Source organism: Enoplosus armatus, chromosome 7 (genome assembly GCF_043641665.1).
Source record: "Enoplosus armatus isolate fEnoArm2 chromosome 7, fEnoArm2.hap1, whole genome shotgun sequence".
Classification (NCBI taxonomy): domain Eukaryota; kingdom Metazoa; phylum Chordata; class Actinopteri; order Centrarchiformes; family Enoplosidae; genus Enoplosus; species Enoplosus armatus.
This window is the reverse complement of record NC_092186.1, coordinates 7,098,114-7,120,098: the sequence shown is the minus strand read 5'-3', so window position 1 is coordinate 7,120,098 and position 21,985 is coordinate 7,098,114. Positions and strand designations below refer to the sequence as shown.

At 44.0% G+C, this 21,985-nt stretch overlaps 1 protein-coding gene across 1 annotated transcript in view; it reads left to right on the top strand.

Annotated features, from left to right (window-relative positions):
• wwc3 (WWC family member 3) overlaps nt 1-21,944 on the top strand; it is a 29,328-nt gene extending 7,384 nt beyond the window's left edge. The window contains exons 2-23 of the mRNA XM_070908808.1: nt 3,993-4,102; nt 4,298-4,498; nt 4,954-5,030; nt 6,577-6,656; nt 9,750-9,879; nt 10,378-10,524; nt 11,105-11,178; nt 13,227-13,475; nt 14,355-14,444; nt 14,538-15,109; nt 15,191-15,308; nt 15,612-15,683; nt 15,776-15,862; nt 16,982-17,177; nt 17,345-17,515; nt 18,783-18,916; nt 19,003-19,150; nt 19,234-19,398; nt 19,517-19,609; nt 19,713-19,940; nt 20,036-20,163; nt 21,165-21,944. Of these exons, the coding sequence (XP_070764909.1) occupies nt 3,993-4,102; nt 4,298-4,498; nt 4,954-5,030; nt 6,577-6,656; nt 9,750-9,879; nt 10,378-10,524; nt 11,105-11,178; nt 13,227-13,475; nt 14,355-14,444; nt 14,538-15,109; nt 15,191-15,308; nt 15,612-15,683; nt 15,776-15,862; nt 16,982-17,177; nt 17,345-17,515; nt 18,783-18,916; nt 19,003-19,150; nt 19,234-19,398; nt 19,517-19,609; nt 19,713-19,940; nt 20,036-20,163; nt 21,165-21,231 (3,337 nt within the window). The 3' untranslated portion in view covers nt 21,232-21,944. The remainder of the gene's footprint in view (nt 1-3,992; nt 4,103-4,297; nt 4,499-4,953; nt 5,031-6,576; nt 6,657-9,749; nt 9,880-10,377; nt 10,525-11,104; nt 11,179-13,226; nt 13,476-14,354; nt 14,445-14,537; nt 15,110-15,190; nt 15,309-15,611; nt 15,684-15,775; nt 15,863-16,981; nt 17,178-17,344; nt 17,516-18,782; nt 18,917-19,002; nt 19,151-19,233; nt 19,399-19,516; nt 19,610-19,712; nt 19,941-20,035; nt 20,164-21,164) is intronic.
• The last annotated feature ends 41 nt before the right edge of the window (nt 21,945-21,985 follow it).

The window sequence follows — 21,985 nt, the reverse complement described above, 5'->3', positions numbered from 1 at the left end:
TGCAGTAAACATAATTTCTGGTGTTTATTTTCGCTTAAGTTACTTATTGTTACTTTTAGAAAGCCTACAACTGCAGCTAAGTTTGAAATATGATGTAGAGTATCATCACTGAAAGTCTCTGAACAACCCAGGTCATAGAAATGAAAACTAAATAATGGCATTGCGGTGATTTGAGCTAAATGCTAATGTCTACATGTTAACATGCTCACAATGACGATGCTAAACATGCTGATGTTTAGAGTGTATAATGTTTATCATGTTCACCATCTTCGGTTACCATGTTAGGAGCGCCACGATAATCCTCTGGTGATATAGTTATTATAAGAAATCAGTGTAGCCTCACGCAGCAGAGCAGTGCCAGACCTCTGTTGGATAATACATGTTGTGGATTCGCAGCGTCAGCAAACAGGGGTTTACCCAGGGTCACTGTGTCACTCTGACAGGGGAATGACACGGTTCTTCTCTTGGGGGGGGGGTTAGGGTTAGGGTTAGGTGATGATCAGAAAGATGTGTTATGTTTCGCTTTCGAGTGCAGTCTGTTCAAAGGGTCCCGACTTAAATGCTCATATGGCAGTTTTATGATACTTTGGCCTAGTCCTTCTCTGAATCTGTGACTGTGACTGTGATGTGCTGCAGCGGTTACAGAGTCTCCCAAGACCAAGACATGACTCAGAAAAACAGAGGCTGCTGTCACAAGACTGCGTAACAAACCAAACATTCAGATACAGAGTCAGATCTGTGAGAGGTCTGTCTCTGTCTCCATCTCTGCGGAGGTCGGAGGGCAGACTGAACTCCCTCTGACGTCACATAGCTTCTGCTTTCACGACCCAATCCAAAATATAGAACTGCTGTATCTGCCTATGTGCCTTCTTTGTACTGTTTTAATGCTCCTGATTATTCTCGTCATGTTTCCTCCATCAGTCATTATCAACTTAAAACCCGACAGCGAAAGGCGTGACCTCCCCGTTTGAGCGTTTTTTAAAGTATTTGCAAGTGCAGTTAGTGTCTGGACATTTATTTACCTTTAACAAACACTTAAAGCGGGAGCTGGTGGAGAGTGTGCTTGTTTGTCTTGTCCTTGTGTTTGGCTTAGAGTCCTTTTTACACACTGTCACCAAGATAATGACTGTAGTGTACGTGATGTATACACAGTTCTCTTTAGGGAATATGTGGGACTATTGTGGCACTTAATCTGTGCATTTCTAGCAAGTAGGAGTGGGTGCTGTAGATCTGAAATAATTAGGCAATTAATTGATTAGCCCAGTGGTTCCCAAGCTGTGGTTGGGACCCCCTAAGGGGATCACAAGATGAATCTAAGGGGTCGGGAGATGAACAAGCTGAGAAAGAACAACAGATTCATTCTGCTTCTTAAAGTTTTATGTTTACTTTTTTGGACATTTATGAAGAAAGTATTCCTTGAAAAATACTGAGTAGTTTTACCTCTTCAGGCCTCTAAAATAATTCAAATTAAATCCTCTGAGGAGGTTAAAAAAATCTTAATGAGGGGTCGGGAATCGATTTTTAAAGGGTCACAAGCCAAAAAGGTTGGGAACTATTCAATTGACGGAGATCGTGAGTCAAGAGTTTTCCGGTTGCAGCTTCTCCAATGAGAGAATTTGCTGCTTTGTTTTATATCATTGTTGAGTATCTGAGATTTGGACTGTTAGTTGGAAACAACAAGGTATTTGAAGACATCACCTGTGGCTCTTTCAGGAAATGTTTCACTATTTTATAACATTTAAAAAACTAAACAATTATTCAGTTAATTGAGAAAATAACTGCTAGTTGCAGTCCCACAATAGTGTCATCTTTATCTCAGGATTTTACCATATACCATATAATTCCTATAATTCAAGAAAAATAATTCTGTGGCAGATTTAGAGAGTTATATTATCTTTCATTTGTGGATCACAGTATCTCCGTCTGAGAGTTTTGTCACAGTGAAAGTATAGGCAGAAATGGTAAACAATGATTTAGACTCATCATCCAGCCCGACATGCAAAGCTGCACATTGTGTGATGTAGCCTGGAGAATTTCCCAAAAATGTGTGAAATGCAAAGGGAGTTTCTTTAATTTGAGGCATTGTCAGAGTAATTTGACAAGCCCATGTGATTCATCATCAACTAGGATTGCTTTCAGCTCATGCAAATAGCAAATGCATGAGCCAAAAATAACATATTTTAACAATTTATTATTAGCTTTAGAATACAATGAAGGTGCTGAAAATGAACAAGTGCAGCTAATATCTTTTTTAGATGTTGTTGGTATGCTGCTCTTTATTGAGTGTGTTGATTAAGTGGGAGTACCTCTGTGTTCCCTACTAATTTGAATCATCAGCATGTGTCTCAGTGCTGGTGGCATTTGGCCTGAAATCTTTGTCCTTGCAACCAGATTGAAGTTGAGATCTGGCGAAGTGAGTTTGTCCCGAGCTGACTGTGTGCAGAGAGGAGAGCTGCTGTCTCCTGAGGAATGTGGCGCAGAATGCCTCAGCTACTCTCTCCGGGCCGTCCCTTCATTGTGTGCATACCTCGCCAGAATCAGGCCTCATGCACCGTCTGCATTGTGAGCATACTGAGGTGGGAAGGGGTCACTGCCACTGGACCCCCCTTTTGTCTGCGCTGATTGATGGTAATCAGACAGTTACTGTATGTGCTGCTGTCATCAGACCCCCACCCCTTCCACCCCGGTTCACGGCTCGCTGATATGCGTAGATTAGTGGAGTTGGTATCAGCCTGATGTCATTAGTTCTGCCCTGTCGTAGCCGCTGTCGTAGCCGCTGTTGTAGCCGCTGTTGTAGCCTGACACAGCGTGTGCTGATGGGGCCCACATCCACACACATGGCTTAATAAATCATTAAATGATGGATTCAAACTTTTAAAGAAGAAGTTTATGAAAATCACCTTAATATCACAGCTACTTTCTGTTTGATGGCATTTAAAATGAAGTTTAAAGAGTTGTATTTGTATTCAATTGTGTTAATAATGTATAACTGTGAAGGCTTCACACGTGTGTTAGTCTAAAATCCGTCAAGGAAAAAAGTGTCAGGTTTCACAATGTAAGCTAAATAATACACGTACGTTGTCATGTTGTATTTATGTTTACATGCGTATATTGTATATTTATCTAACCATATAGACCTGACATTTAATATAACTAAGTTTAAATCTGATCTGAACTTTGCTGCCCTACAAAGGTGACGAGCAGTAACTACATAACACATGAGAAGCAAGGTTTAAAACCATGAATGTAAAAATATTAATTTTAAATTACAGTTTAATACAATTTGATAATAAACCAAACCAATGAATTCCGTAGAGTCAAAAGCTGAGCTGGCAGTTACTGCTACACTGCTAAGCTAGGCTAGTTACCTTTTTAGCAGGACTAGTTCAGCTGATGTGACATCATGTGGGATGAGAAATTAAATTACCAAGATGTTAGCACATCACAATTGATATTATGATATAGGAAACAGCCAGGGGGCAAAAGACAGACACATGTCATTAGTGAAAAGGTTTTCAGGATTGACCAGCATGAAGTCCATCATAGAAGTCATAGCCTTGCAACCAAATAGTCATAATGGGGCATATTTTGAAATGATCCCTCTGGATAATTGTGTAATTGCGACAGAGGTTCTCTTTGTGATTAAAAATATGCATCTCAAAACGTACAACTCTGGTCCAAAACATGAGACTGGTACAAGGTTCGCTTTTGCTAAAAGGTCAGGCTGCTGAAGGAGAGAATATACTTTAGAATGAATGTTTACTTTTTGCTTCTTTCCCCTCGATTAACATTGAAAACACCTTTTATAAACATGATAAATGGAGCAGATGCTAACAAGGAAAATTACATAATGTGGGCCTGAAAACCAGACCTCTGTAAGACCCATTTAACATAGATACTGTATATGTTTTGATCTCTTAAGCTGATATCGAAGTGCACATGTGCATTCCACGGGGTTACTGTTGCACTGAATAGCCTCTAAATCATTTCAGGATCACCAAACCGCTGACGTTTGCCGACTGTGTTGGAGATGAGCTGCCCCTCGGGTGGGAGGAAGTTTATGACCAGCAAGTGGGAGTTTACTACATCGACCACATCAACAGTGAGTACATCCTCATTTGTCTCCAAGCGCTGAATGAATTAAAGAAAAATACATGAACACACTGGAGGAATGAGAGCTGAATGTTAATGTCCACAGGAGGTACCTCAGGACCTTCTTGCTTTTCTGATTGACGTTGTCACACATTTTTATAGGATCATTTGTTTAGTAGTCGCTCGTGTTGTGTCCTGTTGTCAGAGACCACCCAGATTGAGAACCCGCGGACTCAATGGCGGCAGGAGCAGGAGCGCATGCTGAAGGAGTACCTTGTGGTGGCCCAGGAGGCCCTCAAAGCCAAGAAGGAAATGTACATGGTCAAGCAGCAGCGTCTGGAGCTGGCTCAGCAGGAAATATTGCTCTTCCACGAGCTCTCTGAGGACAACCGCTCCATCACCAGCAGTAAGACACTAAAGTCCAGCTCACTTCCCTGACATGCAACCCTGTCTTTCATGATTAAAAAAACACGCATACATGGAAAGAAACGATGAAAGGATGAGAGAAGTGTGAGCTGGAAGGCTCCATGACAACCAAAAACCTGACCTTTGCTGACCTAATTATCTTGGCTGGATATGCTATATTGTTGATGTCCCTTCAGGAACTGGTGGGGGTGCAGATCTATAGAAGATCGTCCAAATCCCCATTCCTGGCTCACCCCACCCTCCCTTTTAACCACCTCCACCCAGTTTACCCTCCGACTCCAGCCAGCTGTCACACACAAAGCGTCCAGGGGGGGCAGAGGCTGGGAGACGACACCGGATCCCCCTTCACCTCTCAGTATTACAAGTTAACTTTAAAGTCATCACTATCAACTAACTGCTGATCCTTCTGTGTCCTTTGTTTCTGTGTGTTCACAGCGGTCTCCGGCTCGTCGTCAAACGCGAAATACGACCCTGACCAAATAAAAGTGGAAATAGCTTGTAGACGAGAGCGGGTAAGTCATTATCTTAGGAGAACAATGGGCTGTAGCGAGGGGCCCTTTTGGGCAGAAAAGGGGGCTGGGGTGTGGCCCCTACAGGATACTGTGGCTCTGGCCCGGGGCCTCGAGAGGATGAGGATGAGGATGAGATCATCATCAAAGGGTCAGGCGGAGGCTAGGTCACTGACTCACAGGTCCAAGTTGGACATTTCTCTGAGATCAGTCACATGGGTGAGGGTGTTTCCTGGATCAGGGACATTTTAACCTCAATTTTAATGTTCCCACAGAAATCACAGTCAGTGATAATTCATTTAATTAATGTTGTTAACTTTTGAGGATCGTATGACGCAGTCTGTGTCCCTTATTATCTAATGATGACCGATTTGTTAAGTATACGTTCCTCATCGACCCGTCATTCACAGGCTACACCCACAAATCAACACGTGTCAAAGGGATTTGTGGCCATGTTTCCAGTAAAAATCACTGCCCATCATTTTTATTTCTGTAAATGTCAGTTTAGTAATCATTGTTAATTTTAGGGCTGGGTGATCTGGCTGAAATCAATATGACATTCAAGGTCCCCCGGAGGATGAACTGTAATGACTTTGATCCTCTGACTTTTTAACGCAATCATCAGGTCAAAATATTCAGTTTCTCCCAAAAAATTTTTTATAACCAAATACCTCTAAAGCCAATGACATTCCCATCAGCCTCAGCTGTACTTAGTGCTAATGTTTGCAAGCTTACATGCTAAACTAAGATGGTGACCGTGGTAGACGTTACCTACTACATTGTCATTGTCAGCATGTAAGCGTATGTTAGCATTTAGCTCATTTAGCCTCACAGAGCTACTAGCATGGCTGGAGACTCTTAATCTTGTTACTGTTTTTCTGATAGCGATATGCAGCAATATTACATGTAACATAATCAAGCTGATGTTCAGTACAGTGAACTGTTTCTGCTGTTATGCGTTAGATTAGACAAAATTCTTCAAACGTGTAAAACAAAAACAACAGGGACTCATTTTGTAGCTTTTGAATTATAATTTGCTTGGAATCGTTATTTGTTAACAGAATTTTTTGATCGTGGCAATCACAAAGGGGCACTCCAGCCATTTAGTATTGGACTTCCATGATGTTGGCAGACTTACAAGATAAAAAAAAAAAAAGAACAAAGATTTCCCATAATTCAACTCAGCGGCATCTTTCATCAGACCTTCGCTGCCTGGTAAACGTCAACATCATCAGGGTTATTTTCAGCGTTCTCTCAAATTCAAAGTGTTTTCACAGGCTGAATAACGAGTAAACTGAACTTAATGTGAGTGCCCCTTTTAAAGTTGATATACGACAACACTGAATTATTACAGACTACAGTCACAGACACCTTTTTCAGGGGAGACAGCCTCAGTATGTGAACCACTGTGTGTGTGTGTCTCTGTATAAACACAGCAGAGCATTCCTGTATGTGAATAGTCATGACGAGGCAGTTTTGGTCGGCGTTGGTGGTGAGAGAAGCCCATTGTGCGCCATGGTAACCCGGTGCTCGGCCTTGTGTCCCACAGCTCTCCAGACTGAAGCAGGAGCTGGCCCAGGTGAAGCAGGAGCTGCAGTATAAGGAAATGGGAGTGGAGACCCTGCAAGAGTGAGTGTTCCTCTGCCTCTGTGTCCCAGGCCCGCCCTTCCTCCCACGGCCACCCTTCTCCTTCCTACAACGCTCGGCTACCCACCCAGAGGCCTTTTCCCCTTTCCCCTCGTCCTCTGTCTTCAACACAAACTCTCTTTCTTCTTATGTCATGTAGTTTAGCAGGTTTTCATATTCGTAATATCCCTTTTTCATTTCTGTATCTCTTTTAAGACGTGTCACATGGCTCACAGATGTGGTTAAATTACATTATTAGACATTATTCGGTTCCTCCAAGTAGGAAATTGTGAGATTTCAAAGATTTTGTGCAAAAAAAACACATAGATCCACATAGAAAGTGAGAGAATAATAAGGAGATATTCTTCTTTAGCTTGTGTTTCAGAGGCAGTTTCCTTTAGTTTGTGTTGGTGTTTAAACACACACACATAGCGTCTTTTGTGCTGGAAACATTTCTGAGCGGTCCCAAATTTCATGTTAGAATCAGAAGCTCCACCTCTCGGGAGGGAGAGGAAAAAAAAGAGAGCGTTTGAGAAAAGGCAAATGGAGGGAGTTTTTGATGGAAAAGGGGACTCCACCTCAGGAAGAGGATGCACCAGTGGAGTGCAGGGAGCCAAGGCTCAGCCTGGAGAGGAAGTTCCTCCATGGAGAGGGGAGGGGGAGAGGGGAGGTGTGGGCTCGAGAGCACTTTCAAAAACACAGAGATATCTGGCAGCAAATTCCTCTGCACTTCCTGAGTCCTGGCAAAGAGTCCCTTATCTCTTAGATAATACACAACTCAAGTGATTCCCAGAATAGCCAGGAGAATACACAGCTTGCAGAAAACATGGACGCATCCTCCTCTTGAGTTTTTGCGTGTGTGTAAACGTGCTCGTATATGTGTGTGTGTGTGTGTGTGTGTGTGCGTCCTATTGTTTCTTCTGGGTTGGTTTTCACCCGGTAGGGTTGAGGCCAGGAGGGACCCTACGGCTGTTGTTTATTCAATCTCAGCTGTTGTCAGCAATACAGCTAATTGTTCTCCACGGCATGTCGCGTCAGATAAAGCAAACAAACAGCTCCTGACGTAGAAAATGCCCCCTCTTTATCGTCACTACTCGACTGAAAGAATTCAGGAGTTGGAGTCAGGAGTTTATCTCTTTTGGACAGTTTGGTGTAGAAGTATCTTCTCTGCTCACCTGTATTTCGCCTTATCTTGACAAATTTTGCACATTTTCAGACGCTGCACATGTTTTCACCGTGCTTAGCTTTGCATCTGTAACCAACATCTCAACTGGTGGTTTTAAGGACTCAGTCAACCTAAAACCTATTGCTTGTTAAGAAAAAAATGAGCATATTTGCTTCTCTACAGTACACAGGGTGGGGGGTTCAATACAGGCAGGCACTGAGGGGTGGGTAGTGCCTTTTTTTTTTTTTTTTTGCTAAGCATATAAACTCCCAGGCCCTGCCAATGGGGTGGGGGGAACAAAGCAGAGCTTGTTTTGGGAGGAAGAGGCAGGGTCGGGTGGATGAACAGTACCTGCTGTTGAAGGAGAGTGAAGGAAGCGGGCTGTGGTGAGAGCGGGGGCCACGTGCCAGGCCCAGTGATGGAGGAGGCACCGTGCCGCACTCCTCCAGCTCCCAGCCAGCAAACCAAACCAACCAACCCCCAATTCCTCCTCCTCCTCCTCCTCATACCCCTCACTGAAGAACACAAGACCATTCCCTTCAAAGCAGGAGAGCAGATTGGTTTTGTTCCTCATACGTTTCGATATGTTTTTGTTATTTTGTAATCTATAGAGATATTAATCAAAGAGAGTCTGGAAAGATCTTCACAATTTTCTTGTAGGAGTCTTTGAAAGCAGCACTTCACAGGCTGAAACAATATCTCAGCATGTGGAAACAGAGATTAGCATTTACACTGGCCCGTCACATGCAGTGTCAGTATTTCATAACTGACCACAGTCTAAAAAAAAAACACTTGAGTGGTTCATCGATGTTACCTCCCACACAGAAATACTTCAGATGTTCCTCTGATGATTTTCTGATGACATATTTTCCACTGACCTGTTTTCCAACATAAAGCACCCACCCTGTTGCTAGTAAGTGAATGAGAGACGTCATTCTTAATTTGAATTTGACTTAATTCTACTGGATTCCTGCGCAAACTACGATTGGGTGATGGCGTATGAAGTGTAATAATGCCCAGCAGGCACATTGAAGCTTTCAGATGTCCCGTCAAAGAAGACTTTTTTGTTTTATCCCCCGGATTTAACAATAATAATGCAACAGTGCCTTTTCTTGCTATCCCTTTTTACTGAAAACATTTACTAGGATTGGAAATAAGTAAATAACATTTCAGCAAAGCACTTACTAACACCACATGATCATTTTTCATCAGTGCTCTTATTCCTCCTTCCCACACATTGTCTTCCCCCCCCCCGACACCTCGCAACAAAGTTAAGCTTTTTTTTGGCGAACACATCTGTTCTGTCAGAGGACCATCATCTATTATGTGATGATATGTTATAGCAAATTCACAAATGTGCTAATGCATTGTAGCACATGACTTCTCTGGTCAAGGTTTACTCAGATTCATTGAATTTCCTAATTAAAGCTGCTCTAATATTGACTTCTATGGAAGCCTGAAACTGACAAAAAGTGTTTTTACTAACTGATTGGAGGTTAAAGAAAAGGTTTGATGCTTTATGTTACACTCTATTTAAGTCATCTGACTAACAATATTATTGTAATGATTGATGTATTCAGTTTTACTGCATTTTGTAGACTACAGCAAGTCAGGCTGTTTATATGCTGATAGAAGCAGATAAATGTCTTTATTGGTTGTAAACTTAAAGAAGACAACCGCTTAGCAGGGACACATATTGAAGAAAGCTTATCCTCATAGAACAGTATTAACCCCCAATATTTATTATTATTAATAATGAGAAATAACATATTCTAACAAAAGGAGAAACGTACAGACAGGAGTGATTAACACTCATGTAGAGTCTTTCTAGAGATCTCGGTCACCAAACAAAAGGACATCGAGCAGTTTTAACATCTGCGGTTTAACACGCAGCCCAAGCAGACATCTTATTGTGTGTGTTTGTGTCTCAGGATCGACAGGAAGATGTCCTGCAGTCAGACAAACTACAAGCTGGACGAGGCTCAAGCCATCTTCAACGAGCTGCGTAGCATCAAGAAGGCCATCAGCACAGGCGAGAAGGAGAGGCAGGACCTCATCCAGGTATCTGAACTCTCGTTGCTGGAATATTCTTTGCTGACCTCTAGTGTCTGTTCACCTCTACTGTTCTGCTGCTTCTCATCATTGTCTTTTAATAAAACACATTTCCAGACATCTGAATCACCGACCACATCTCTTGATTTTGTCAGCAAAGCAAAAAAAATGTAATGGAGTATCTAATGAATAATAGATGATGATTCAGTCTGATTGTTGGGCCACATTTGCAAAGGCATTTCCTGGCAATGTCACAGTCTATTTATGAACATGTGCTGGAGGCAATGGACACATTTAAATGTTAATATTATTCACAATGAGGCACAGGGAAAATCCATCTTTAAAAACTGATTTTGACAGTTTATTTTGCATTTTGTGTCACTTTTTTGTTGTTTTTGTACAACAATCGTCAGTGAGGTATTGATCAAGTCATATTATATTATTATGCCTATGATTTTGTCCTATTTAATACTCAGTTTAGTCATTAATCACTATTCCATCCCGCAGAGCCTGGCGAAGCTGACGGTGAACTTCCAAAGCAGCTTTTCTATCAGCGACTCAGCCAACGAGGTGGCGAACAGCACTGGACCCGTGGGTGACTCGTGCAATCTGCAGTACTGTGACACTGGCTGTCAGACTGACATCATGGGAGAGGTAAGAGACACTGCTACTCCTCCCTGTCTCCCTCTAAAACAGAGCTTCTCAAACTGAAGGAGAAATAAACTGAAGGAGTCATAACTCAAATCTGACCACACAAACATGGTACACATATTTTTAAATTCCCATGTGAGTTACACTTCATCCATTGCAAATAAAACATCAATAAATCCACTTAAAAATCATTTTAAAAAGACTTATGCTTATGACCCCAGAACTTGCCTTGAGAATCATCATGTTTTTAAGTTTTCTTCAGTATCAAAGTAATCCGGTGATAGTTGTCTGTACGACTGTGGGTACATTGCAAACAGGAACTGCTAACAGCTACTTCGGCATACTTTTGATGTTGCTAATTTTCAAAAAAGTAAAAACAATGTAAGCTAAAAATACAGGTTTCCCGTGGGAGGTGATGGGGGATGACTAGGTAAGCTTCAGGAAGCTCCCTACACCCCCCTCATATATCTGAAATGACTAATGAGTAATATTCTGATCAAACTTTTTCCTGGAAGCCATGTCCCTACCACTGTTTGTTGTGTAAAGTGCTTTTAATCCTTTTATTTCTCTCTTTCTTTTTTAGTATGGTTCCCAAGATTCCTCGCATTTAGTGGACAAAGTGAAAGTCAACTGGCAGTACGAGGAAGCCAAGAAAAAGTAAGTATGTCTCTCTGTTTGTTGTTTATCCGTCGTAGTACTATGACACCACGGCATGCAGCACTGACTCACAGTGCCCGTCAGCCCCCTCTCGTTCCTCGGGCCATGCACGTTGTCCAGTGGGAGGGCGTGTTATGAACAGTATTTGCGCCCGGTGGCCGTGGCTGGCTGCTGAGCGATGTCTGGCCAGCGGAATGAGCTGGGTGGTCACATTCTTGCCTGGCCACGCTGCTGCTGACTGTGTGCTGCCTTTGTGTGCGCAGCCTGGGAGAGCGCTGCCCACCGCCTGCCTCGGTGTACACCCTGCTCCTCCGCAAGGTGGTTTAATATACACACTGTTTGGTTAAATATATCCCAGCTCGCTCTATAGCGCCGGCTAAATTATATGTTGGCAAAATCAACATTGACAGAAGCCTGCATTTGTGAATTCACACACAAGCGTGTCATGAGGTTGTGTGTTATCTAATGATTGATACACTCCTGGTTGGACTGTGTATGTGCCAGCTGGAAGGGGCAGCAGTGTGATGATAGCTTTTACAAGATTCATGTTGCTGTGGTGACCCAGCAACAGCAATGCCAACCATGACATCAGGGAGGGAGGGAGAGAGAGTGAGAGAGAGAGAAGGGGAGACCTGTGGAAACTTGCATGCTCTGTCACTGAGTCACCCTGTCTGAAATCCAGCACACACAAACACAGTTATTTCATCAGAGCTGAGGACTCTGAGATCCCACTTAACTCCGTCTGAATAAACGTGTTGTTGATAACACACCTGTAAGACCTCAGCAGGGCTCAGGTGAATGCTGTCATTATAGTTGCAGCATGAAGTGTCTGCTGGGCTCAACCATGTGGTCTTACCTGGAGCGGATTCTGCTATATTGCTATAAATGCTTGTGCAGAGTTCACAGAGGCAGTACTGAACACTGCGGCTAATATGAACTCAGTAAACTCTCGTACAAATATTAATAAGTAGCCATCTAGCTCCACCATAATTATTTACAGCTTTATATTAAAACCTAATTTAATTTGGAAAACAGGAATAGTTTACTTAAATAGTTAATGGAACAGTTTGACATTTTGATAAACATGCTTAGTTGCTTTCTTGCTGACAGTTAGATGAGATACCACTCAAATATCAGTCTGTTCAATATAAGACTACAGCCCGCAGCCGCTTAGCTTAGCTTAGCTTAGCATAAAGACTGAAAACAGTCTGGAATCTTGTCGACTCCAAGAAGTCTCTGCGCGTAATCCTCATTTTTACACCTCGGTTTTTATGATTAAACAAACAAGATGTGACATGTTAATGAGTGAGTTTTAGAGGTGCTGGTTGGTGTGTTTTGTTAACGCTGGACAGAACCAGGCTCCTTGTGCTAAGCTAAGCTAACTATCCGCTGGCCGTAGCTTCATACAGAGTGGTTTGAATAACGTAACCTATAGTCATGCATAATTGTTGGGTTTATTATGAGGGAAAGGTGTTTATGTTCAGACTTAAGCCTTATGATTTATGGTTTTTATATATATACATATAAATATTGCTATTGTTCAAAAAGAAACTGTCACAAACTGTCTATACAATTATGTCAGAAAACGCATAATGCAATTAATAAATAAATACAGTAAATTATGAGTTCCTACTTGAAAAAAAACAATATTTTGCCATTTCAGAGGTGTGTGTTCCTAACCAGTTACACAGATTTGGTGATATATCATAATCATCGTTACAATATTGGCCAACATATCACAATAGAATCACAGGAGAAGTCACAATATGATATTAAGTTCTTAACGGTTCATTAGCAGGGGATCTTTTTTTTATCATTTTTGATCATGGCGTATGAACTCTGTGCCCTCTGTGAGAGTGCCAGGCACATTTGGCTCCAGCAAAGTTTATGTAAACAAATGTTTGCAACCAAGTAGTTACAGCTTGTACTTTCCTGCCTCTGACTGTAAATGTGTCAGCTGTAGGCATGCGGACCCAGTGCCAGGTGTGAGGAGAGAATTCAAAATATGCATTGTGCACTACATCGTTCCCTCCTTGCTGTCCTCTCAGGGTGCAGAGTATACAGCACCAGCTAGCACAGCTGGACAGTGAGAGCTGGTCGGGGCGGGCCGAGGCGGACCGCGACCGGGACTTCTTGCAGCTCCTGCGCGAGAAGGAGGCCCTCCTGCAGGAGATCATCCTGGTCAGCAAGCAGCAGCACCCTCCAGAGACGCTACTGCAGCTGGAGGAGGAGCGCTCCAGGCTGGAGGAGGAGGTGCAGAGGGCCCACAGCTCCCAGAGCCAGGGAGCCAATCAGAGGTGAGAAAGATGACGTTCAGGATGGAGGATTTTTGCACTAGCATACTGGGCTTCTAGGATGACATCTGTACTTGCCCTGACAGTCTTATTATTACTATGAGACTTTTGTATTTTCTTATTATTACTTCAGTGTAAATATTGTAAGTTTCCTGTTTAACAATGTTAATGATATATAATACATGAAAACATAAATCGCTGCATGGCACACACACATACACATTAATAAATAACATGAACAATCAGGAAATGCCAACGGCACCATATCAGATGTCATAAAGGCATTTCAAGGCACATAGCAAGCTGCAGGTTAGCACACTGGCAGACAGCCACTCAACATTTCTCCCACTACATAAATGTGTTTTGTAGATCAAATCCACAGCATCCCCCTGGGCCCTCCAGTTCCAGTACTTTCTCTTTGAAAATGCAAGAACTGAACAAACTAGAAATGTGACAAACAGTCGCCAGGGCATAAACCATATCTGTTCTGACTGGTAGGTTGGTTTCAATGAGAATATTTGTCTTTCCAGTGGGGGCCCCTGTAGCTCCACGGGCCCAGAGTCAGAGAACTCCTCTGCCCCATCATCTCCTCCAACACAAACACAGCTTTATTATTTCTCTTTTCTTATATCACATGAGTGAATCACTGCATGCTCATGTGCCATATATCTTTACCATGCTAAATTGATTTGACACCATAGTCGTGAGCTGCAGGACTGTAGTCGTGTCCCCATCTTGCACTGATTCTAACTGACAAAATGGCGTATTCACAAAACAGTCAGTGTGCATGTATAAATGCTTTTGACTGTTGTTCATGTGTTGACAGCTGCTAGTGTGTAACGTAACTGAATTTCTTTTGCATCGATGTGCGCCTCATGACAGGATCCTGCAGCAGGAGAAGAGGAACGTCCTGCTGAGGCAGCTGGAGGAGGCAACACGCATCACCACCTACCTTCACTCCCAGCTGAAGAGGTGTGGCACACACTCGTTCTTCAGGCTTTCAGCTGTTCGTCAGCGCGCCTCTGTGTCTTTTCTCACGTGTCTCCTGTCCCCTCTTGTCTCCAGCCTGTCGGCCAGCTCTCTGACGGTGTCATCCAGCAGCAGCCGCGGCTCACTGGCCTCCAGTCGGGGCTCCCTGGCGTCCAGCCGAGGCTCCCTCAGCTCCATCAGTTTCAGCGACATCTACGGTCTCCCCCAGTACGAGCGCCACGACGGGGTCGGGGAGCCGCTGGACCCCCACCTACGCTACCTGCTGCCACCAGAGACTGTGTCCAGAGACTGCTCCATGTTCACTCCCGACCCCTTGACCCAGAGCAAAACCAAACGCTCGCACGATACCCCGCAGTCCCTGGCCTCCCTCTCCTCCCGCTCCTCTCTCTCCTCCCTGTCGCCGCCCAGCTCTCCCATGGACACACCCTACCACTCTGCCCCTCAGGACTGCCCCCTCACCCAGATGACGGAGGAATACATGGAGCAGGCAGGCCGCGGCCTGTTAGAGGGGCTGCGGGCCCAGTCGCAATCCCTGTCACACGCCGCCATGTTGAGCAGCGAGGACGCGGTCAGCCCTGCCGCCATGCATCAGCTGGACAACAAGAATCACAGAGACAGCGGAGCCCAGGGGGCTTTCACCTCCACAGGCAAGTGAAACAGATCTGATCCTTGTCCCAAGGAACAAGGACTACTTGGTGATTAACTGGGTGTGTTTTCCACTTTAGGAGTGACTCTGCGGGGAAACAGCGGCAACAGAAGCGGCAGGAGGGCCAGGAGAGTCTCTGCAGGTGTGTCTGAGGATGCTCTGGCCACAGACAGCGGTGTGTTCGAGGCCTGGGGGAGAAGGTGAGAGGAGGTCCACCCTCACAACCTTAAAACACAACATAAACACCCAGTTCTCTGGAGCAAGTGCACCTCCTAGTGACAGAGGAGAAAACTGCTAAACAAGTGGGACTTAACGCCATCACACAGTCTTAAAAAAAGTCAATCTCAAAATCTGAATCATCTTAAAGTTGATAAAGGTAGTAACATCACATTCACATGAATATATCATGTGTCATGTTGTTTTGGGTCACTGGACTCTCTTCAGATGATTATACAGAACGTTTGGGTCCAATGAGGAAAGCTGATTTGTCAATCGTCCAACAGGGCTGAGGAGTCCGAGGAGATGTCGTACATGAAAGAGCTAAGCGAGCCCACCCAGATCCAGCTGGGACTGCTGTGAGTAAACTGTTAGTGTAGACTGTATGTGGGGTATTCCCTGTTAGTATCTAACTCCGATATTCCACTTGTTGCACTTTTCCTCTTCACAGGTGGGAGTCCAGCTCTCAGTCTCTCCGGCTACATCTGCTACAGCTCAAGAATTTGAACAGGTCCATCGTGAGAGACGGCTACAAAGTGTAAGTACCTCCAGCTCTGAAGACATTTTGTGAAGTACGCTCGCTCGCCTTCAAGAGTTAAATGAGAAGATTGATACTACTCCCATGTCAATTATGAAGCGAGGAGGTAGTTAGCTTAGCTTAGCACAAAGACAGGGGATACAGTTAGTCTTGCTCTGTCCAAAGGTGGACCAACCTCTAAATGCTGTTGGTCACATTTAATTTGGTAGTCTCTAAACGCAACGACTTCAACTCATGACCGCCAAAACCAAATGACACTTCATTGTGTTAGACTGAAACTTTGAAACTCTGAAATTGTTATTTTGTCTTAGCCTTGTGATACTGCGACCAGTGTGTGTACATATATACATCAGATTTCCTAAATGCAACTATAAATGGAGTGAGTTTGAGGCTCTGATTTGGCTGCTGCCCCTGAAGCTCACTAATTAAAACATGTCCGGCACATAAGCCCCTGTAAAACCACAAGCTGTCAATTTAATACTTCAGTTTTTGTAGAGATTAAACAAACAATATGTAACGTGTGAATTGATGGTGTTGTTAGGCAGGTTTTGTTACCTTTGGACAGAGCCAGGCTAGCTGCGTCCCCGTTTCCAGTCTGTGCTAAGCTAAGCTAACCGGCTGCTGGCTCCAGCTACATATTTACCGTACAGACATCATCTAACTCTCTGCAAGGAAGCTAATATGTGTATTTTCAGCAATGTGGCATAAAGAGTAGGGACATCACTACATCTCTGTTTTACAATGTTACAGTTTTAAACCACATGATGAAAGAAAAACTAAGCAGAAAAAAATATATATGATAAAATATCAGACTTCAATTCTGATGTAACATTCAATCAAAAGAAATGCATATGAGAAAAAGCTGTCTGTCCTAACTCTGTGCTCACGAGGAGGAATCAGGAGCCAAAAGTGCTGAAATGTAGAACTGTGGCTTATGTTTAGTGTAAGAGCAGCTACATGTTCAGTGTGTAAACAGCCACTGACGCTTGATGATGAAGTTATATGAACTGATGGGGAGCGGGAATTTCTTCCGTAGCTGCAGTCTGACTGAGGACCAGTAACACATCACTTTTACGTCATTATCAATAACGTTGTGAACATCGTTGCGTTCGTGTTCAGGTATGTGAAGGTGCACTTGATTCCACTGGACGCCGGCCGGGCCTGTGCGTTTTACTGTTGTACGGCGTTGGAGCCGCAGTCCCAGATGAGTTTCAACGAGGGTTTCCGCATTCCTGTCCCTGCAAACGCCCTGGCGGTGTGCGCCCTGCAGCTGTCCGTCTGCTCGCTGGGACCTCAGGCTCAGGAGGAACTACTGGTGGGTCTGAAAGGCCGAGCAGCTCCGCAGAGACTGTAGCTGTAACCCTTAAGCAGCGATACAGCAGCACTGATTTTGTTCTTTTAAGATTTCATCATACACGTTGGACAGCACTGATCTGTTGTTATCTAAGTTAAAATAATGACATGTTCTGTGTGTACCTGCAGGGTACGGCCCAGTTGAGCCTGGCCGACTGTGAGGGGAGTGCAGAGATGGTTTACCACTGGCTGAGAGTGCAGATGTTGAGCGGGACGGAGCTGCCCAGGCCCGAACAGAAGAGTCTCAGCCACCGCAGACACCACGACAGCCAGGAAGACGAGCAAAGGCCCAGAGTCATGGTAAACACACATACATATGTCTGTCCAGTAAATAACAGCAGTGTCGAGTAACAGCATGACGGCACAGGAAGTGATCTCAGGTATCAGCTTCAGGGAGACGGAGACAAGCGTTTTACAGACACATTTAAAATCCAGTTTGATCATTAAAATGAAAAGAAAAGGGGAGATAAATGTAACTAAGACAAATAAAATGCATTTTATAGTTACACTCATAATAATCATTAGTTAATTATAGTAAACTCAAGTCCTGATCGGTTCACACAGCCTGCTATAGATTTCTCACAGCTGGCAACAACACGTCCGCCACAGATATCAGATTAAAAAAGACTCCTAGCATGTTAACTAGCTTACAGCTAGCTCAACTAGCTTACTGTGTGTTGCAGCAGTACATTAGCTTGATGTTTCTCTGCTGAAAAACTGCAAGAGCACTGATGCTGATTTATCAGTGCAATTAAGTTATTAATCGATCACTAAACCAGCTGATTTTTACTTTTGGTTTGGAACCCAATTTAAAAATGTAAAATACAACATTTCATCCAACGACTGTATGTAATACATATATCATTTATTGATAATATAATGTGGAATAGCCCAAATGCCAGCACAGTGACCAGCCACTATGACTATTATGTATGTAACAGCAATATGATCAGCTGATCCCAGAGCTAATTAACGCAGCAATGTAAATTACTTCATGCTGTATGTAATGTGATAAAACTGGTCAGATATTTCATGAAATGTAGACACAAAGTGATCACAAGCAGGTAAAAGACAAAACAGCATATAGTCAATACCAAAGAGTCTAAGAGGGTTTCATTTGAAGGATTTTTAGAGGTCTGAAGAGGAGAAAGTAGCCAGTAGTTTCCTAACCCTTTAATCATCTCGTTACTGCTCAGATAAGAATGCAAACAATGCAGAGGGCTCTGCCGTGCGCCTGCTTGTGGACGACCTGAGTAGAAGGAGAAGAGTATCCACCTGCTGGCACAATACCAAAATAATTAGCAATCCTGAGGTGCTACCAGGGCAAAACGACTCCATTGCCACATTAAAAATGTAAATGCGGCAGTGCCTTTGGGAGAAATTCCTCTCCGTGCAGCTGTGAAGCAGCTTGTAGCCTTCAGTGTGCAGGTGTGCAGCTCGTTAAAGGGAGAATCTGACAAGAATGCGTCTCACAAGCCGGACAAGCCTTCACACTGTCAAGAGGAGGGAGTAATGTTGACAGTGTGAGGATGGATGGTGTTTGATAGTTTGCTCTGTGACATTACAGGACACTGTATGCACTCTGCTGTCACGCACCTCCACCACCACCACCACCACCACCCATCCGGAGGAAAGGGAGGCAGAGCTGGAGCTGCAGAGGCTGGAGAAGAAGGACGAACCGGGGGAGGCGACGTCTGAGAGGTGGCGACATCATGTCATGTACAAAATGCACTTCTTTCTGCCTCCAGCACGTGTGTGTGTGAAAGTGACAAGGGCGTATTTTGCAGGAGCTGGCAGGCTGAGTCGGTGGACAGCGGCTGCAGCAACAGCACGGCGTTCACAGCTCCCTACTCAGAGGGCCCCTGTGCAGAGGGCATCTGCATCACCACCGGAGGGCGCTGTGACCAGACAACCGGCAGACTCTCCACAGTAAAGGTAAAGCCTGCAGCAGTGGCAGTGTGTAGCTGCTCCTTTTTATCCACTGGCACTGATGCATTGAAGTTCATTTGTCGCTGCAGGTGGAGAAGGCCACCATGACAGAGGGCCTGTTCCCAGAGCCGGTGCGAGTCCGGCCCAAAGAGAGGGGGGGTCGCTGGGGTCACGCCTCACCGTTCATGCGTGGCAGCACCATCGTTCGCTCTCAGACCTTCTCTCCTGGCGCTCGCAGCCAGTATGTCTGCAGGGTGAGTTATTGCGAAATTTTTATAATCTCTTTCACATTAAATCTGTGTGAGCAGTAGGCTGTTTGTTTGTTTGTTTGTTTGTATGTTGTTTTGTAAAATGACTGATTTTGCCTCTCAGTTATATCGTAGCGACAGTGACAGCTCAACTCTACCAAAGAAATCACCCTTCGTCAGGAACACGTTGGAAAGAAGAACGTTGCGATATAAGCAGGTACATTAGTCTTTCTCAAGCTTGCACATATAAGAGTGTTTAGTGTCTAGTTTCTGAGTTGTGTGTGTGTGTGTGTGTGTGTGTGTGTGGGTGTAAGCAGCAGTCATACCGGTCCTCCCTGGCCGAGCAGCCGACACGTACCTCCCTGGACCTGGAGCTGGACCTCCAGGCCTGCAGGACGCGTCAGAGGCAGCTCATGGAGGAGCTGAGCGCCCTGAGGGAGCTGAAGCTGCGACTGGAGGAACCGCAAGCCAGAGAGGACGCCGAGCTCCCCCACTGGGCCCTGAGGGACGAGCGCTTCCGCTGCCTCCTCAGAGAGGCCCAGAGACAGGTGAGGCTGGAAGCAGGGCGCCACGGTTGCTTCGCTTTTACAAGCCACGCGAGATTTAGCCTGCAGCAGTTGACTGTGTTGTTGTCGTGCTACAGGCCGGCCAAAGCAAGCAGGAGCAGCGTCAGGAGGAGGCGGCAGAGAGGAGGCTGAGGAAGGCCTCCAAAGAGGTTCTGCAGATGAGGGGGCAGAGCCACAAGGAGCCCCTGCCTGTGCAGACCTTCAGGTTGGGATTATGCTGACTCCCGGTCAGCTTTCACACTGTTTCTCCACCGGGAATGTTACCCTCACAGTTAAAGTTAGAGCGCCATTTGCTTCAGTGACGTGTTTCCAAATGAACCACAGTATGAGCGAACAGGTTCAGTGTGCTTGAGCCAGAAAGTAACAGTTTTCAGTCTTTTTGAGCTCCTCGTCGTATGACACCAGTAATTCTCTGCAGGCTACATACTTTTCTGTAGTAAAGACATCAGAAGATGCTTTCGACTCATTTTCACTCTTCAGGAATCTATTTCCTCTGTGGCAGTAAAACACAGAAACTCCGATATGTTAAACTGGGAGAGACTGGAAGAAACTGGCTAGACTAGCAGCATTGAAGACGCCCCGTGGAGTTTTCTTGTCAACAAAGTTTCTGTTTATGTTCGTATGTTTGAGGTCAAACAAACGTGTCTCGTGCGTTATCACCTCCTATAGATCACAGTGTAAAGCCGTCCGCGACCCACTCAGGAAAACATTGCTACCTAGAAAAGAAAAACACCACAGGGTACCTTTAAGGCTACAAACAACCCACAATTCAACAGTCTGGAGGAGCTGGTGTTTCACCAATACTCTCCAATCCAAAATAATCTATCAAAAAACCTAAATACGCCATTGTCTTGTCCTTGAATATGTCCCCACTTTTTTAAAGCTAATTTCCAGATGTGGTCTTATGTTGGGGCCAGTTCAGTGTCTGATGGACAGAGTTTAATAGGTAGCTAGTTGGAAGAGAAATGAGAGGGATTTTAAAAACATATATTCTGCATATACTATGAAATAACTGAACAATTCACAAAGGGACTTCAATCCACTGCTATACATAAAGAAAAATTACGTTTTCAACAGAGGATTGACGTCATGAAATCATTTTGGTCAGCAGCAGGTGGAGATCTGCGTTGGCATCTCATCTTATTTTACTAAATAAAACGTAATGTGTGTGAAAATAAGTTCTGTGTCTGCTTTCTTTGTCTGCAGAGAGAAGATGGCTTTTTTCACTAGACCAAGGTTCAACATACCTCCTTTGCCAGCTGACGACGTATGAGAGTTTGCCTCTGTGTTCTGTGACTAAACATGAAGTATTTTGTCAAATTTTCTGAGCTCATGAAGTACAAAGTTCTTTCTATCGATGACGCGGGCAGGGCGACACGCAGCTGATGCTGAAGATTAGAAGGTTTCACATTTTCAGAAGTGTTTGTGCGGCTATTATAAACATGAACACACTTGACAACACAGTTATCGACAACCGCACGGCTGTTCACTTCCTTTCTGGGGAAGAGGCCTCTCATAAGAAAACAGTATCTCTTTGCTCCTGTATGAGCTACTTCTGTTTGTGCTTACAAAAGGCTGGAAGACGGGAACAAAAGTCGGTTTGGACAAATTCACTGTACTGTAACTTATTTTATAGTACTTTTCCTTGAAGGAAATAAAAAAAACGCTTCCTGCTTTTTAAGTGTATTTTGTAGCTTTGAACAAATAGCACTTCAATGTTTTTACATACAGTTAAATGGAACTATTGTCTGATTTTTGTTTCCTGTTACCTAATTCTTAAGAGTTATTTACATAAAATGTCACTTTGTAATCCACTTTTATTACAGATGTCATTGTCCTTTTGTTATGTTATTAAAATTAATATTATTTCATGTACTTTTCAATATATGGATGAATATATGAAACACTGTATTCAGATTTTTTTTATGATGTCTGTATGAACATCTGCAGTGTTACCTCTTGTGAAGATAAAAGCATTAAACCACGTCTTGACGCTCGGCTTTTTAATCAGTTTGGTTTCAGACGCA